This window comes from Sesamum indicum, linkage group LG6 (genome assembly GCF_000512975.1).
Source record: "Sesamum indicum cultivar Zhongzhi No. 13 linkage group LG6, S_indicum_v1.0, whole genome shotgun sequence".
Taxonomy (NCBI): Eukaryota; Viridiplantae; Streptophyta; class Magnoliopsida; order Lamiales; family Pedaliaceae; genus Sesamum; species Sesamum indicum.
The window spans coordinates 18,785,390-18,801,986 of NC_026150.1; the positions used below are offsets into that span (position 1 = coordinate 18,785,390).

Sequence of the window (16,597 nt, forward strand, 5' to 3'; positions counted from 1 at the left end):
TTAATTTTAAAATTAAATTAAATATTTTTAAAATTTTAAAATATCTTATAAAATATCGAAAATCATAAAATATTTCAAAATAAGCTTAAGCAAACACTCCCTCAATGAGGTGTTCGACTGTTCGGTATGTATGAAATATATTAAAATAATTATGGCAAAAAAAATATAAAAAAATCAATTTATTATATAAAATGTGTTAAGTTGCAATAAGCATATTCTCACCAACTTAAAATTTTATGTTATGATATCTTAATTTTAGAAAATCATAAGTAAAAATTGTTTTACAAATAGATTTATTTAATTTAATTTAATTATATTTTAAAAATTACTTAATTTAAATTTTACAAGCAGCCACTAGCTATGTACCTTGGCAGTGATGTTTCTAGAAGAGTCTTTGCTATGGGCCACAAGTCATATCCATTGCCTAGTGGAAGATGTCTTGTCCTTTTCATAATAATGCAATTAATAATTTAAAAATATTAAACTGATGCTCCTAAATACTTAGACTTATATCCCCCATAAGATTGCTAATCTATGTTTATTCTTTCAACAAATTTACCAAAATATTGGAAAATCAATTTAGAATTAGAACTTAATTTATTATATTGAATTGTGTTTTTCAATATTTACGGAACGAGTTGATAAGAACAAGTCACTTTCAGTCGAATAATTGCGGGTTTGATTCATAATATTGGTATGAAAATTATGTCGGTGGATAATTTGTAAGTAGGATTCTCTTATATGAATTATCCGATCGGATATTTGAATATTTTTTTTAAAAATATATACATATATGTAAAATAAAGTAGTGCTCGAGTCTAGAATTACTTTACTTTATCCTTCTATCCTTACTTTCAAATCTTTTATTACCTCACAAATCCCAACAAAAAATCCTCTTATTATGTCACAAATCTTAGATGTCTAAAATATCACAAGAATTAGATGAAATAAGATTGTGAAAATTAATGCTATTATTTTTTATTCAACTTGGTAAATTTTTGGTGCAAATAGGTAAAATTCTGAATTTCGTTCCGAGGACAATTGTCACTGAATGAATAATTCTTTAAATTTTTTTAAACAATTTAAGTGCCCGACAAACTTTGAATTAGGATTAGATAGTTAAAATAGGTATCCAACAATTTTAATACCCGATTTGAGTGTCTACTCTGATGACCTACGATCTTAAAAAAAAAAATAAAAAATAAATATTTTAATACTCGATTTGAATTACTCGATTCGGTGCCTACTTTGATGACCTACGGTTGCAGGAGGGAAAGAAAAAAAACAAAAAGGATTATTTTAATTGTGGAGGCGTTTGGGTAGCGGCATCAACATAGAAGTTTGGGCTGGGGAATTTCGGTTTTCCGTTGTTGGAAACCAAACGCGAAAAGGTAATAATGGGACGCGTTTGTTTGGGGTTGAATTCTTAATTAATCCTCTACTGATTGGATCCAAGGCCAAGAGAGAGGATAAAGCTTTGAGTAGCACCACTCAATTTGGAGAAAAGTGATCATTTTGGTGTGGTGCCAAACGCGGCAATAATTTGATTGTGACGTTGAATATTGAGCAGCCATTCTCCATTTGGTCTTCACTAATAATTAATATCTAAGTAAAAATGATTGAAGTTTTTCCCCTTTTACGTTATGTAATTATTAGGTAACGCCAATCACGCTTTATTTCACCAATAAATTTTACAATTACCCATTTAATATTTAATTATGATAATAACATCATTATAGAAAAAATTTAATTTAAATTAGGCTTATCCACAAGTCACTAATCGTCTTACAATTATTATTATTATTATTATTATGATAAATCACAACTATTTTGCTCGAGATTGACATTATTATAAATAGCATTTTAATTGTTTAAAAATTTACAAATACCCCCTTAAATAAAAAGTAAATATATCGCGTCTAGATGGCGACATATAAATTACAATTTTACCGTTGATGATTTGCTTTATAAACAAAAGGTATGAAAAATATATATAAGAAAAAATGAGAGTGTGTAAAGTAAAACATTCATGGGACATATTAGTTCAAAAAATATATACATATTTTTTTTTAAAATATATAAAATTATAATTTATAATTTACCATCTGAGTGTTATTTCTCTATACAGTAGTCATATCATAAATATAAATATAAATATAAATAATTATGCAGTAACGCTAGTTCTTTGTTTCCATTTCCTAACTTAATAATCTCTAAACTTTGTATTTTTATTTTATTTTAGTTTATTCTCAATTTTCAGCAGCAAATATGTATTTTTGATTTTATATAAGTTTTCGTATAATAGAAAATGTGTTTGGATTCGTTAATATATTGAATTTTAGTGTCAAATTATATGATTTTAATAAATTTATATATAAATAAATGTAATATTTACTTTAATTATTAATTTAAAAATTGAAAATTGAAAATAAAAACAAAAATAAATAGGGCCAATATTGTTGGTGGGTTTTGATATATATAAAAGGGGGGAATCATGTTTTCTCAACCATCTCATAAGAAAGCAGATCGGAAAGTTAAAGGGAAGGGGAAAGGGCGAGCAGAAAGAGGGTCCACTTCCCACCACACACAAAAAGACAAGCAGACTTTGATGCAGATGCAAACAGAGAGCATCACAATCGGCATATGCAAAGTGCAGTCCTCACCTTAAATAAACCACCGCCATCCCCACGTGTCACTCTACATCTCTCTCTCTCTCAATGTGTATATATATATATATAGAATCATTTTAATTATTCTCCTCATTAATTATATATGTATTAAATCATTTTAATTATTCTCATCATTAATTAGTTTGTGCATGTGAGGTGGAATGTGAGTTGTGGGGTTTGGATTCGATCATTATCTCATTGTGTGTAGCATTATTCATTTTAATTTTGTATGAATTTTACGATTTATTTTGAAAAATGCATTATTATAAAGAAAAGAACTTGAGGTTTATAAGTCGATCAAACTCTTCATATGCTACAAAAGTCATTCAACTTTAGGCACATATTATATATGAATTAAAATACTGCAACTCTATTCACTTTGTTGTTGCCTATATTTTTAGCAGTACACAGGACATGACATGTTGACCTTTTAAGAAACAAAAATAATATTATACTATTCATTCAAAATATGATATTGACGAAATACCTATATATAACAAACCAGATTCAAACAAACTCTCATCTTACACCTATCAACTTAAATTTAAAAACATACAATTCAAAAATGTTTTCATCTCTTACATAAAAATTAATAAACGTTCTCATCATATCAAAAGCGTTTAGAAATTGAAAATGAAAATAAAAACAAAATCAAAGGAAGAATAATTTCTTGATATCATGATATTATGTTTATGGTATGATCAGTTTGAAGTAGAGTTTCATTTATCATAAAATTCCAAAACCCTTATAAATATTAAGTAAAACATTTGTGATATGAATATTTAAATACCCATCTCATTATTTAAGACATGTCAAACACTGCATTTGTTCTTTCCTCTGCAGCAGAATATAAATTTATTATTTTGATTAAAAAGAAAAAAAGAAAAGCAAGAGACAACCAAGGCAGTGTAGTGTTGCATGCAACTACAAATTCATTTTCTCTGAGGTTTTCTTTCTCTCTCTACTTTCCCATCCTGTCCGTCTTTCACATTCCACATCGGGTTACTCCACACCGCGCGTATGTCGATAAGATTCGTCGCTGTTTGAGAAATTGTTTTTCATGCTATACGGGTCGGGTCTGGTATTGTCTGCACCCGCCAACCCATTTCAAAAGGACAAAACACCTATATAAACTCGATGCACAAGACGCAAACTTTTACTCAAGAATAAGTGTCGGTCGCCTCTTGGGTTCTCTGCCCCTCTTAATAAACAAAACCCACTTATTCAAAATGCTGTTATTATAGTTAATAACCTTGGATTTTGCCTGCTTCTTTGTTCTTTTCTTTCCTTTTTTTTGGTATTTTTTTGAGGTTGTTTCAGCTCCAAGAATCAAAGTTCTGAACTGGGCTCGGGAGGCTCTTCGATTAAAGGTGCGTTTGTTTTGAGCATTTTTACTTTCTGATTCTGTGTTTTCTTATGTTTACTTCAGGATTTGCTATAGTTTTTGTGATGTGCATGTTTGGATTGTGGGTGATTGCAACTGTTTTTGGTAGTGAAGAGTGAGAGAGAATTAATTTGTATGAAGAAAATGCAGTTTATTTTCAAGAAGGGAATACAGTGATTCTGCTTTTGGAGAAAGATCAGATATTTTTCTTTGAATATATTGTCTTGCACCACATAGTGTGTGTTATTCATTTCTCAGTGTTGTTCTCTGTCTTTCTTTAATTTTGAGAGGCAGTAAATGAATCGAGTCGAGTTAAAATCATATCATTTAGGTTGGATTTGAATCTTTTATGGACTTTGAGGGTTTAAATTAGCGGAGTTGGAATGAACTTTAATCGTGCTGATCACTAGTTGACCTTTAATAGTACAGCTCAAAAGGAACTTCGTACCGTAAAAAAATAAACTCAAATGAGTTTGTATTGATCGATATGGAATAGATTTATTCCATAATCCCTTTGCTTATCTTTATCTATTGTTTTCATGTGCAAGTGGTGAATTTTGATATGAAAATGGGCAGACAATAATGAGTGGAAGATTACTGAAATGTTTGCACATTCTGGTGTTTATGATGATTGTGCTGAGGACTGAAAGTTTCTATGTTGATATCACTTATGTTCGGAGTGCTGTGGCGAAAGGAGCAGGTAAAGAATATTAAGACCAACTTGTGGGGTTAGTTCTTTTTTATTTTCTTGTTGATTTCGACGTACGTGCGATTTGGTAATACATAATTTACTATTTAGTACATTACTCTGTGCTCTATCTTTACAGTTTGCTTGGATGGGAGTCCGCCTGCATACCATCTCGACAGGGGATATGGAACAGGAATTAACAATTGGTTAGTCCACATTGAGGTTCGTCTTTTTGTCCCATTCTGAATGTTAGCATGAAGTTGATTCATTATTTGTGTGTATTTCGATCTATCTTGAAGTTTGCTTTTTAGTTAGTGTGTTATGAGCTGATTTCATCTTGCTGCTCTAGGGGGGAGGATGGTGCAACAATGTGACGACTTGCCTCGCCCGTAAGAACAACCGGTTAGGTTCCTCCAAGTACATGGTTAAGCAGCTTGCTTTTTCTGGGATTTTAAACAACAAGGCCAATTTTAACCCTGGTAAGCTGATCATTTTATCTGTTCTTGGTGCAAATACCACTTCAGGGCCTCTAAGTTAACGACATTGTTCCAATGTCAATTCCCAGATTTCTATAACTGGAATCGAGTCAAAGTTAGATACTGTGATGGTGCGTCATTCACTGGTGATGTTGAAGCAGTGAATCCCGTGAGTTATCATAAATAAACTGTTTCTGAATCTCATGAAGTAGGCAACATCTGCTATTCTGTTTCATCGTTCCAGAAATGATTACACAAGTGGATGTTCCTTTGATTTTGGAACACAAATGGTTGTTTTTTGAATTTCAATGTGTGTCTCGTGCTTTTGACTACTTATGCTATTGTGTTAAATACGAGCAGGTCACAAAACTTCACTACCGTGGGGCGAGAGTGTTTCTTGCTGTCATGGAGGACTTATTAGCAAAAGGCATGAAGAATGCCGAAAACGTATGAAGTTTTCCAGTGATTCTTTACAATATTTTTCTTCTTCTGGTAAATCAAAGCAATTTCTGGCTGGCTGTGTAGGCTGTTCTATCTGGATGTTCAGCCGGCGGATTGGCCGCAATTCTTCATTGTGATAGCTTCAAGGCTCTCCTTCCCATGGGCACCAAAGTAAAGTGCTTTTCTGACGCTGGTTATTTTATTAATACGTAAGCATCACCTACACTTAATAACATTAAACTCGGCAAGAAACTATGCTTATCGTTATTTTGCCAACGATGATTATTTTTGAAACAGTAAGGATGTCTCTGGAGCACAGCACATTGAAGCTTTCTATCATGACGTGGTCTCAACTCATGTACAACATTGCCTACTTTTCCGTCCTTCCGTCATTTAATTTGCAAACATATTCTGCTTTTCTTTACTTATTTGCTGACTTGGCTGCAGGGATCAGCAAAGAATTTGCCCCGGTCATGCACCTCAAGAATGAAACCGAGTCTGGTAGGCGAGAGTTGAATTTTCACGACTAGGACATTTCATGACAACTAGAGCTCATGCTGATTTTTTTACCAAAATTGCAGTGTTTTTTCCCACAGTACGTAGCAAGAGAAATTCGGACACCCCTTTTCATTATAAACGCCGCCTATGATTCATGGCAGGTCAGTACATATCAGATTTCACACTCACAAAGTTCTTGATTTATAAGCTCAAAATAAGCCTTCCTCCGTATTTTGAGCCGTGTTTGAGTAGGAGAAAATTCCATGAACACATCACTTGCAGACTAAGCGTTAACACTCGACTACTTATCCGATTCTATCTTAACCAGATAAAAAATATTTTGGCTCCTGGTGTTGCTGATCCACACGGGACATGGCACAACTGCAAGACTGATATAAACAAATGCTCGGCCACTCAACTCCAAACCATGCAAGGTTAGTACCATACACTTGTAGGGTATACTTGAACCGGTTCGTCAATGCAAATTATCTGAATTTCAATAGTTTCTGCTGAACAGTGAGTTAAAAGTTAGACCGAAAATTGATGATTTTCATGAATTGATTTTGTGTGGGGTTTCCAGGGTTCAGGTTAGAGTTTATCAGAGCATTGTATGGACTAGGTGTCTCGACATCGAGAGGGTATTTCATCAACTCTTGCTATGCACACTGCCAAACTGAAATGCAGGAAACCTGGTATAGAAGTGACTCTCCCAAGTTAAACAACAAGGTCATATTACTGCTGGATGCCTATTTCTCCTTTGCTGTTATCTTCGACGTACGAATATTACACTGACGCCCTCTGAAATTTATTGACACGACAAACATCTATATGTTGTGCAGACAATTGCTAAAGCAGTCGGAGATTGGTTCTACGACAGAAGTCCGTTTCAGAAGGGAGATTGCCCGTATCCTTGTGACCGAACTTGTCACAACCGCGTTTTTGATCCACAAGAGCACACATTGGTATAGATTTATTGTGTCAATAGGTGAACCATCACAAGGAAATTCTTATCCGGACCGGTTTTGGCCAGAACTAATCAACTAATTACAAACCTGAGTAATACACTTGTCGTGTGATTGGTTTGGTTCGGTCAAACCTGGTTTGGATAAAAATTCTCCACCATTCACGATTATAGAAAATTATATACATAGGAATAGAAACACGAGTTCATAATTTGTCAAGGTTTCTAAATAATATATGAAAATTGTACCCCCCATGCATGAAAATCTCCGTGCTTCGAGTTTTTCAAAATTTATTACACTAATACATAGTGAATAATTTTTTAAGGTTATTAATGTATGTAATTGATTTGTAATTTTATTTTACTACTAGTAGGATTTTTTTCTTGATTTTTTCAGGTCGTAAGTATCTGATTACATTAGTATCTTAATAAATTGAGCAGTATGTTGACTCGATCAAAACATCATAGGATCCTATTAAGAATGATTAAATAAATACAATAAATTCATATAAAGGAAGACAAATACCCAAACATCTGGTGGGATTTGAACTTATGACCTTAATTTATTCATTATGCTAGTACGATTGATTTGAGACAATATATGTTGTAATTTCACATTTTTAAGCTCAAAGAGCTAGCAAAATATTTATTTGTCATGAATAATCATGCAAGTGAAAATGCAATTTCTTGATTTACATGTGGAGAACAATCATATTCTTTAGGTAACAGTTCAATGATTCGGACACAAGACTTTTCTATGAGAGGTCTCTCGTATTTGAACCTTGAGCTTCAACACGTATGTTGGGTCCATGCATGTAAAAAGAACAACCATGTAGTATAATGAATGCTTTTTATATAATAAAATTCCGTCAGTACATCATTCATTATACAAACGTTACAATTATGTAACTATTTATTATTTTTTTTCTTTGAGTTTCATACTCCGATGATTTATGCATCAAAACAGTTCAGTGGATGGTCAGTCTCAGCATCTATCGCTTTGGCTGAACACCGCTCAAAGTACCAATCGCCAATGACCCTTTCGATGATCTGCAAATCGACAAATTACGTTAATGGTACTTAACAAAAGGAACAGGCGGTTTACGTAGACAAACCATAGATTAGAGGATTAATCTTTTATAATTACACAAGCCATCCTTGTTTTTTGAAAATTCACATGTACACTTCCAAAAACGTCAACATCATTACATAAACAATCTCTTTTTTTAATTATTATCAAGGATGGTTTCCGTAATTATGTAAAAACCATGAAAAATTTATATAAATAGATCATAGATTAAGGGTATAAATATAAATATTACTAAATAAAATGACCTTATTTCCCAAACTGGGTGGCCCCTGATAATTCCACCTTGCCCTTGAAAAAAGAAAATCGTGAATGTAGCAAGAATTGATGAACATTCCTCTGGAGGGACAATCAGGAATTGCTTTCAACGTTTGTAGGAATGTGGTCCGAAATTCTGAAATTAAAACATTTAAATACCTTAATTAGGTTTTAACTATTCAATGTAATAATTAATAATTGTTTAATATAGTAGGTAGTACCCTTCATAAAGTCTATTTGAGCAGGCGTGCAGAGTCTTGTATTGCTGGTGCATTCCTTCCAGCCTTGCTCTATTGCAGGATAAGGTTTCAAATTGTATTGTATCTGAAACAAACATTTTATTCTTAATAACTTAAATATATAAATAAAATACTTTATTTTGGTATTTTTATGTAAATAATTAATCGTCGTGTTATATTAGAATAAATACATGTAAATTTACCTGATATTGATCGAACGCAGAATGAAGTAGGAAGAGTGGCGTCTGGACATCTCCAACCAGATATTCGGGAAACATACACTGTCGATTTTGTGTAATAATGAGCACATATTGAACATAGTCATTATTAGGAAAGTACAAGGTATTTTTATGCTGAATACAAGATCAGGAGAAATTCGTGCTCAAACTCGACTTGGCCAAACCTAAATCAATCACATAGCAAGTGCAATACACTTGTCATGTGATTGGTGTAGAATTTAGGAAAAGTGACCAATCACAAAACAAGTGTATCATAATTGCTCTGTGATTGGATTGATTTGGCCAAATTAGATCCAGACAAAAAATTTTCTAAAATCAGGCTCGACTTACCAAACTAGGGTCCATTCTCGACGTGCATGATTTGGGCAAAAATTTTGTAATGTCCTACAACGAAAATAAAAATTAAAAAAACTCTATATTTCTCAGTAATATCCTCAACATAGTATAAATGTCCATTATATAGTAATTGTTTGGATTCTTGGTCGAAAATATCATTCCCTTTGTTTTCCCTTTGTTAACTGTTGTACAATTACGCCGAGTCATGCCATTACCATCACGTGTAACTTTTAGTGTGTGTAACAGATGTTGCATCCAATAGTTCTGTGCATAAATATATGGGATAATTTTATTTACACCCTCGATCTATAGTGTATTTACACAAAGCACATATTTTTTGTATAAATTATAAAATTGGCAACCTAAAAGCAGGGGCAATCTATGTGATAATGTTGATGTTTTAGTATGTGTAATTTTTCAAAAGACATGTATAATTACTGTAGATAATATTGATGTTCTTGGTGAATATATAATATATATATATAATCATCCAAAAAATAAAAATAACTTATATAAACAGACAATATATATATATATTATGGAGTATAAATATAATTATTCATAAATATATAGAGGGATGAGAATATTACATGAAATGCAACCACATCAGCAAAACCCTTTTCTCTCTTCTCGACTCCCGGAAGATTTTGCCTGTGGTACATAGTTAAATCAAGAACCATGAAAATAAAATTAAACGTGTGATTATATATATATATATATATATGTGTGTGTTATTAACAAAAAATTCAAAGTTGAATAAGTGTATTGAAAAGCTTACGCCCGAATGAAGAAACCCGAATCCGAAAGGCACTTCACCCTACTGGCATTGGGTACAAGTGCCCGGAAGCGATCACAATTCAGGATTGTCGCCAATCCCCCAGCCGAGTTTCCCGCAAGTATTATCTGTACACGCTCAATGTATAAAGATTGTTATATTCATCTATTTAAAGAATATTTTATTTATATAATATATGTAGGTAAGGATTCCACATCGGAATTTAAGAGACACATACGAATCTTTTCCACAAATGGCTTTAAAGATAATGATCCAAATAGCGACATAAGACGTCATTAGGAAGCAATTTATACAATAAATATAGGGTATAAATTTTGCAGTAAAAATTTAAAAGAATATATAATCATACATTTTTGGCATTTTTCATTCCTTTTGCTAAGAGCACATCGACTACGGCACGGAAAATCCTGGCGCCTCTTAAATGGAGGTTGGTTTCCTGAATATAAAATAAATAAATATATATTATAAATTTAATTGGAATTATACTAATAATATAATAAATATATAAGAAATTATTAATTATAAGACTTACTGGATCCACTGCTTCCACGTCTGCCATAAATGATGCCCCATCGCAATATCTGATAAAAGTTCTATGCCAGTTGTACAAGTCTGGAATTTAAATCAATTATATATTATTTATCAATGGAGTAATGATAAATATTTCTAAATATAAAATTTTGTGTATGAGAAATAACAACACAAAAATTATTTAAAAATAAATAAATTAAATAATACTAGCTCGTTGTAGATTTTGATTCCCTAATTCTTCTTCTCCACACGAACAATATTTTAATGAAAAAAATAATTTCAATTGACTTCGTACTAGAAGAATTTGAAATTTATAACTAGCCAATAAAATACGACGGATTTGAATTTTTTTGAATTTAGAATTATTTATTAAATTCAATTTATTACCTATAAAATTTGAAAAATTAAAAAAGAGACACTATGATAAAAGAAGATAAAAAAAAACTTTTAGAAGATTTGTGCTTCTCCACGTCTTCTTTTTTTTTTTTCTCAATATTCTTTTCTAATTTTACAAGGGATAAATTATAAATCTGTTATTAAGAATTTGAAATCCATGGATTTAAGATGTAGGATAATAAATAATCGAAATAAAGTTCGGATACATAACCTGGATTAACGAGTGAGTCTGCACTTAGTATTCCTCCGAACCAAGTGGTTGTAACATTAACGGTGGTCCCACCTATTGTTTTTGTCCTGGCAAGGCAATCCCCTTTTGAGCCGCACCATGCACCACCCTAGAATTCAACATATTCCGCTCAAAGAAAATAATATACAACAATAATGTGCGTCACATTCATATTGTTTTCCTTGCGATGTTAAAATTGGATTTGAAATACTTTGAATTCGAATTATTGGGATTTGAATATAGAATGGAGAGCCGACCGGAAGATAAACGAGCCAGTTATCGGCTCCCGTCCCGTATCCTTTCTCGTAATGGTAACCTGCCGGACTGCCGTCGAGGCAAACTACAGCAGAAAGAGCAATTGTCACGGGGATGAAGAATGTTAGAATTATGTGTATACAGAAAGTAGAATTGTCTTACCGGCTCCTGTTGAGACAGCATTGTCGAGAAATGTAACATTGATTCTGGGATTGAAATGGCAATGGACTTGAGTAGTCAATAGTATGAGTGCACAAATCAATAATTTTGTCCAGTAATCACCCGTGCTCCGAATGGATTTTTCCATTCTTCACAAAAACAAAAAGAACCAAACAAAACAACAACATTATGAATAATTCACTGCTCACAAAAAATAATAATTATATAATTCGATCACTACATCAATATAATTAAAAAGAATGAAGTAAATTAGAGTAAACTCAAATAATATTCATATTCAATTATGATGAATTTACCTTTTAGACCACGTCTGATTACTTTCCTAATGATCAGAGATAGTGATGGCTAATAATTCTCACCGTATTCGTTTGCTTAAATAGTGTGTTCATTTTTACGTCCATCGTTCGAGTAAACGTATTTTTCTATGGTTCACCGGCATTAGCGCTTCTACGTATATGTGTATTATGACATATGTCCCCAGTGCGGCTGCCTTTTAATTTGATCCACATTTATTTAATTGGAAATAAACTAATATGTTTTCATTTGGTTATAATTTTAAAAATTGAACTTAAAACAACCGAGAGTTTTGGGCTTACCAGCCCAATATCATGAGAAAAAACTTTCTTCTGGCCCAATAGATTCTGAAAAATGGGCTAACAGCCAGCAAAAGCAGGAAAATGGGCCAATTCCCCCATGGGCCCATAAGTTTTGTCCCAAGTTCTTATGTCTGCAGAAATGGCGTCCCGACCAACTTTCGATTTTGAACCCCAAATATGCCTGCAATCATTTACTGTAAAACTAGTACAGTTAGCTTTGAAATGCAATAATTATCATCAACCTCTGGATCTGAATGTTGTAGCGGATAATCACATACTCCCAGTACTTGCAGCAGATCTTTCTTCCGCATCAAGGCCGTTCAGTTCATCTGAATGATGAGTGAGTGAGTGAAGAGAAATGGGTTTGAGCAGTAGCAAGCACAATGCGCCTGGCCCATCACCTCCTTCTTCTTCATCGTCATCTTCTGGAGCTGTTGTACGGAGGAGCCGATCCACCAGAAGCAGAGTTTTGAAGTCGTCTTGTCTCCGATCTCACCGCTCTGATAATGATGAACCCCAGGTGGTTTTATCACTTCTCCCGTTGTGTTTTACTTGTTTATTAGTGATTCCTGTGTTTTTCTTTTGTGAAGATCCGTTTTTTCCGTGATTTTATTCAGTAAAGTGGTTGTTTGGTGCTGGAATTGCTTCTGTGTGTGCCGAATATGTGGTGCATTGTTACATTGCACCCTGTTGCTTTCTTGATTGCGTGAAAATTTCTAGTAGAGTTTCAACTTTTGTTTGATATTTCCCTCTTTATTTCGTGGAACTGACCTTAGGATTGCGATTTTTGAAAATTGTGGTGAAGTTGACCGAGGTAGGCAATTGGGAATCTAGGGTGGCATTGAGATGTAGCACCATTGTCGCCATTGATGTTACTTAAAACTTTGTTTTTAACTTAATCGAAGAATGTGAAAAAAGCAAAAGTTTGGATTTTTATTACATACACCTTGGATGAACATGTGCACTCATTACCCTTCCATGAACTGGTGATTGTGTCTGCTGGTTAATACTCATGCTGTCCACCATGCTTGCTGTTATGCTAAATTGCTCTGTGTCTTGAGTGGAAAGATGTGGGATAGTATGCTTTGGTTATGTTGAGTATGAGATAGGATATATCGAATGACTTAAATTTCTGGTTTGCAGGAAAAAATCATATCATTGATGTGAATTTAAAGCATGCTTCTGACTTTCAATAAGGCAACATTCTTGTAATATTTTAGTCACAGTTGTTGCTCTATGAATTTCTTAAGTAACAGCGTCCTGACACTTTTAGGTCTCTGATTGCACAAGTGAAGAAAATGGCAAGACCGTCTCTTGTCCAAGTCAAAATAAATCTGGTTCTTGCCAAGTTTCAGCTGAATGTTACATGACAGATAAAGCTGAGGAGAGTAATGAAACGAACTGTATGAACTCCGGGATTGAGCTCAATGAGTGGGGTGAATCAAGCTTCACCAATACAGTGTCTAGAGAAGGCAATACTTCTAGGGATTTCTCCTCTAGATCACTGAATCCTCCAAGTCGGTTCCTTTCTCGTTTCAGTTTCTATCCTGGAAACTTAAGCTTCCGTCTAACCAGAGCAAGCAGTTTGGGGTCTGCAAGATCTTATCCTGCATCTTCTACAGGTTTTACGATTTCGCATGAAGAAGAAGAAGAAGAATGTGCTGGTCCTTCCAGTAGTTCGGTAAATAGAAATTATAGGCCACAAGGTTGTGATTTCTTTCCTGCTTGTTTCAGCAACAGATCTCCGAGGACACGAGATGAAGATTGTACATCTAATTCAAGTCCTGATCTCTCTGATAATTTTCAAGATGGTCGGCAATTAAATTCTGGTCATGATGTCTTGAGGAGTAGAAATGATGCAAGAGTAGACTGTAGTCCAAATTTATTCTCTCCTATAAATCACATTAACTCTGACGGTGCTGGGATAAGACATGCCGAAAGAAGGTTCACTGCCCGAGAACCTGTAGAACGAAATGTTCGCTTTAGTAGAACTTTAAGTGTTGGTAGACTTCGTGACAGAGTTCTTCGCAGAACCCCTGCTGCTGATATGGATTTATATCATTTTCAACAAGACAGGGAAGTCGGACTTACTCGCCATGTTACTGGGAGACAGGGTCTAGGCCATGCAGAAACAGAAGCAACATCTGATGATAATAACTTCAATCAGCAGGTTTCCTCTGATAATGTCCCATCTAATTTCTCTAACCCTTTTTATGGTAGTCAAAGTTATGTGTATGAAACCCCACGTGCAAGAGAGACCAGGTACCGTGATCTACTGGAACATAGATCAAATTTTCTTGAACGCAGAAGAAGAATAAGATCTCAGGTAAAACATCTGCTATCTGACTAATCGATATACATTTATGCAAATTATATCTTCCTAATAGTAAATTCAGTTGAATGAATGGAATTGATGTGAACTTCATATGCGGTGCTTGGCATTCTTCATTGAACTCGTGAGCCTCTGGTCAGTTGTCAGTGGACCTTCCTGAAAACAATCTCAGCAGACTGGCCAAAGCAATAAGCACTAGCTGCTGGCACTTGGAATGTTTGAAATTGTGGAATTTCTCCTCTTGAAACATCTCCTTAGTGACACTAAGAAAAGCCACGTTATTTTCTTTTCAATTATTGGGCTCTGCTTCAATAGATTCAGAATAAAAGACTATTCTTGCATGGACCGCCTGCAGCTCATTAAATTAGGTGGCTGATGTTGCTCCACAGCAATTCAAGTTATTTGGATCATAAGAATGCGGCGTTCTTCCCATGTTCTTATAAATAGTAATTGCAACATAATCATAAGAGACTGTCTTTGACATTCTGTATAACAATCTACCAATCTTATCTTAGGTGCGTGCGCTTCAGCGACTAGGAAGCCGCTTCGAGAACCTGTCTGTTCATGAGAGGTCTTGCATGTTATCTGGTCAGCATCGAGGAGGTCATTGCAGTTGCCGCAGTGCTGCTCGAGAGGCTAATTCAAATGATGATGCTAATGCTAGGGCTAGCATATCAAGAATTGTCATGTTAGCCGAGGCTTTGTTTGAGGTAATGTTACAGATCCATGGATGGATGACTTGCGTTCCTTTTTCCTTACTACAACCTGGTGAATCTTTTGCACTCATTTTAATTAGGTTCTGGATGAAATTCACCAGCAATCTGTTGTTCTATCCTCTCGGCCTTCTGTATCTTCCATTGGATCCGTTCCAGCACCCAATGAAGTGGTTGACTCCCTGCCTCTGAAGATATTTAGTAAATCGAGAAAGAAGACATGCGATGATGCTGCACAGTGAGTAAATGTTTTAACTTCAACTTTGTTTAGCACAATGTTGAGATGAAAGGACTTTTGCCTCTTAAACGAGTATGATTTCGGACTCTGTTTAATTCCATTTGTCCCTCAACGCTTAACAGATGTTACATATGCCTTGTTGAGTATGACGATGGAGATAGCATGCGGATACTACCTTGTCATCATGAATTTCATAGAGCGTGTATCGATAAATGGCTCAAAGAAATTCACAGGTTTTTGACCTTTACGCTGTTATTTGATGTTTATAAATTCTTCCCATATTTTGAAACTTAACTGTCTTCTGCCAAATTTGGAGAAAAGACTTATAGCTAGAGCTAATTGTGCTGTGTTTCAGGGTATGTCCGCTTTGTAGAGGGGACATCTGCCGACCTGACTTACTAACTGCAGGGAGTTGATGGCACATTGTTTCACACTTACCACTTCTAAGACCAACCGCACATTTGACAACTGAGAGATCTCCATCTTGGTCATAGTCAAGTTTATATCTGGATAACGATGGGTCACAAGCTCTGTATTGCTGCTGGAATTCATCAGTTGCTCCGTATTGATAGTTTTGGCTTTATAGTGACAAAAATACCTCCTGCTTGAAGTTTTGAAGTTACACATTGAAGGTGTTTATTTTGAACGAGTGTTCTTTAACATATATTTTCAAAAAGGGTGCTGTTTCTTTTATTTGCAGCTGAGTCTTGTCCAGAAGTTTCTTCTTTTTTGGTCTCGTAATCAGGATTTCCAGGACACAAATACCACTTTGTCCTTGAGGTCATCGTTTCCCCCCCCTTTCTGGGGCTCAGCTTTTGTATTATTCCATCAATCCAGCATATGTTCTTGTATTTTTCTCCCTTTGATACTCAGTTAACGTACCCGGACAGAACACGGCCATATTTGTTTCCTTATGTTGTCCAGGAAAGTCTACTCTCCAAGGGCGCAGTTAGTAAAACCAGAACGTCATATAACGTTTTGGATTGCATTAATTGCCCAATAAAGCACAAACCTCTTGACAGGTTCAAGAACTCATAGGAATTAAAACAACATTA

At 34.4% G+C, this 16,597-nt stretch overlaps 3 protein-coding genes across 8 annotated transcripts; 2 read left to right on the forward strand and 1 right to left on the reverse strand.

Moving 5' to 3' along the window:
• Nucleotides 3,589-7,572, forward strand: LOC105164984 (pectin acetylesterase 8). 3 transcript variants are annotated; one of them, XM_011083849.2, is made up of 13 exons: nt 3,589-4,039; nt 4,602-4,753; nt 4,881-4,963; nt 5,091-5,220; nt 5,307-5,386; nt 5,578-5,664; nt 5,743-5,867; nt 5,956-6,016; nt 6,106-6,159; nt 6,240-6,317; nt 6,485-6,590; nt 6,737-6,882; nt 6,996-7,569. In XM_011083849.2, exons 2-13 carry the CDS (start codon nt 4,636-4,638, stop codon nt 7,122-7,124), a joined length of 1,197 nt encoding a protein of 398 aa, XP_011082151.1. In that variant the 5' UTR covers nt 3,589-4,039; nt 4,602-4,635; the 3' UTR covers nt 7,125-7,569. The 3 variants fall into 3 exon arrangements, with proteins under 3 accessions (XP_011082151.1, XP_011082150.1, XP_011082152.2); XM_011083848.2 differs by having other exon boundaries at nt 3,924-4,039; nt 4,630-4,753; XM_011083850.2 differs by lacking the exon at nt 3,589-4,039 and having other exon boundaries at nt 4,640-4,781; nt 6,996-7,572.
• Nucleotides 7,935-12,018, reverse strand: LOC105164986 (pectin acetylesterase 8-like). 2 transcript variants are annotated; one of them, XM_011083851.2, is made up of 13 exons: nt 11,960-12,018; nt 11,646-11,791; nt 11,486-11,568; nt 11,211-11,337; nt 10,605-10,684; nt 10,422-10,508; nt 10,055-10,179; nt 9,867-9,927; nt 9,271-9,324; nt 8,905-8,982; nt 8,684-8,786; nt 8,453-8,598; nt 7,935-8,167 (listed from the first exon to the last, which is right to left on the reverse strand). In XM_011083851.2, the coding sequence occupies exons 2-13, from the start codon at nt 11,788-11,790 to the stop codon at nt 8,069-8,071; spliced, it is 1,188 nt and encodes a 395-aa protein (XP_011082153.1). In that variant the 5' UTR covers nt 11,791; nt 11,960-12,018; the 3' UTR covers nt 7,935-8,068. The 2 variants fall into 2 exon arrangements, with proteins under 2 accessions (XP_011082153.1, XP_020550810.1); XM_020695151.1 differs by lacking the exon at nt 9,271-9,324.
• LOC105164987 lies at nt 12,433-16,241 on the forward strand. 3 transcript variants are annotated; one of them, XM_020695000.1, is made up of 6 exons: nt 12,433-12,782; nt 13,533-14,585; nt 15,107-15,301; nt 15,388-15,542; nt 15,665-15,775; nt 15,898-16,241. In XM_020695000.1, the coding sequence occupies exons 1-6, from the start codon at nt 12,618-12,620 to the stop codon at nt 15,956-15,958; spliced, it is 1,740 nt and encodes a 579-aa protein (XP_020550659.1). In that variant the 5' UTR covers nt 12,433-12,617; the 3' UTR covers nt 15,959-16,241. The 3 variants fall into 3 exon arrangements, with proteins under 3 accessions (XP_020550659.1, XP_020550660.1, XP_011082154.1); XM_020695001.1 differs by having other exon boundaries at nt 15,409-15,542; XM_011083852.2 differs by having other exon boundaries at nt 12,433-12,779.

Coding starts and splice junctions, on each gene's coding strand:
- LOC105164984 (XM_011083849.2), top strand. CDS start 4,636: ATGAGTGGAAGATTACTGAAATGTTTGCACATTCTGGTGTTTATGATG. Junction 4,754..4,880: donor TGCTGTGGCGAAAGGAGCAG/GTAAAGAATATT, acceptor CTATCTTTACAG/TTTGCTTGGATGGGAGTCCG. Junction 6,318..6,484: donor CCGCCTATGATTCATGGCAG/GTCAGTACATAT, acceptor TATCTTAACCAG/ATAAAAAATATTTTGGCTCC.
- LOC105164986 (XM_011083851.2), bottom strand. CDS start 11,790: ATGGAAAAATCCATTCGGAGCACGGGTGATTACTGGACAAAATTATTG. Junction 10,509..10,604: donor ACGTGGAAGCAGTGGATCCA/GTAAGTCTTATA, acceptor TTTTATATTCAG/GAAACCAACCTCCATTTAAG. Junction 8,599..8,683: donor TCAAATAGACTTTATGAAGG/GTACTACCTACT, acceptor TTTTAATTTCAG/AATTTCGGACCACATTCCTA.
- LOC105164987 (XM_020695000.1), top strand. CDS start 12,618: ATGGGTTTGAGCAGTAGCAAGCACAATGCGCCTGGCCCATCACCTCCT. Junction 15,543..15,664: donor ACATGCGATGATGCTGCACA/GTGAGTAAATGT, acceptor AACGCTTAACAG/ATGTTACATATGCCTTGTTG. Junction 15,776..15,897: donor TGGCTCAAAGAAATTCACAG/GTTTTTGACCTT, acceptor GCTGTGTTTCAG/GGTATGTCCGCTTTGTAGAG.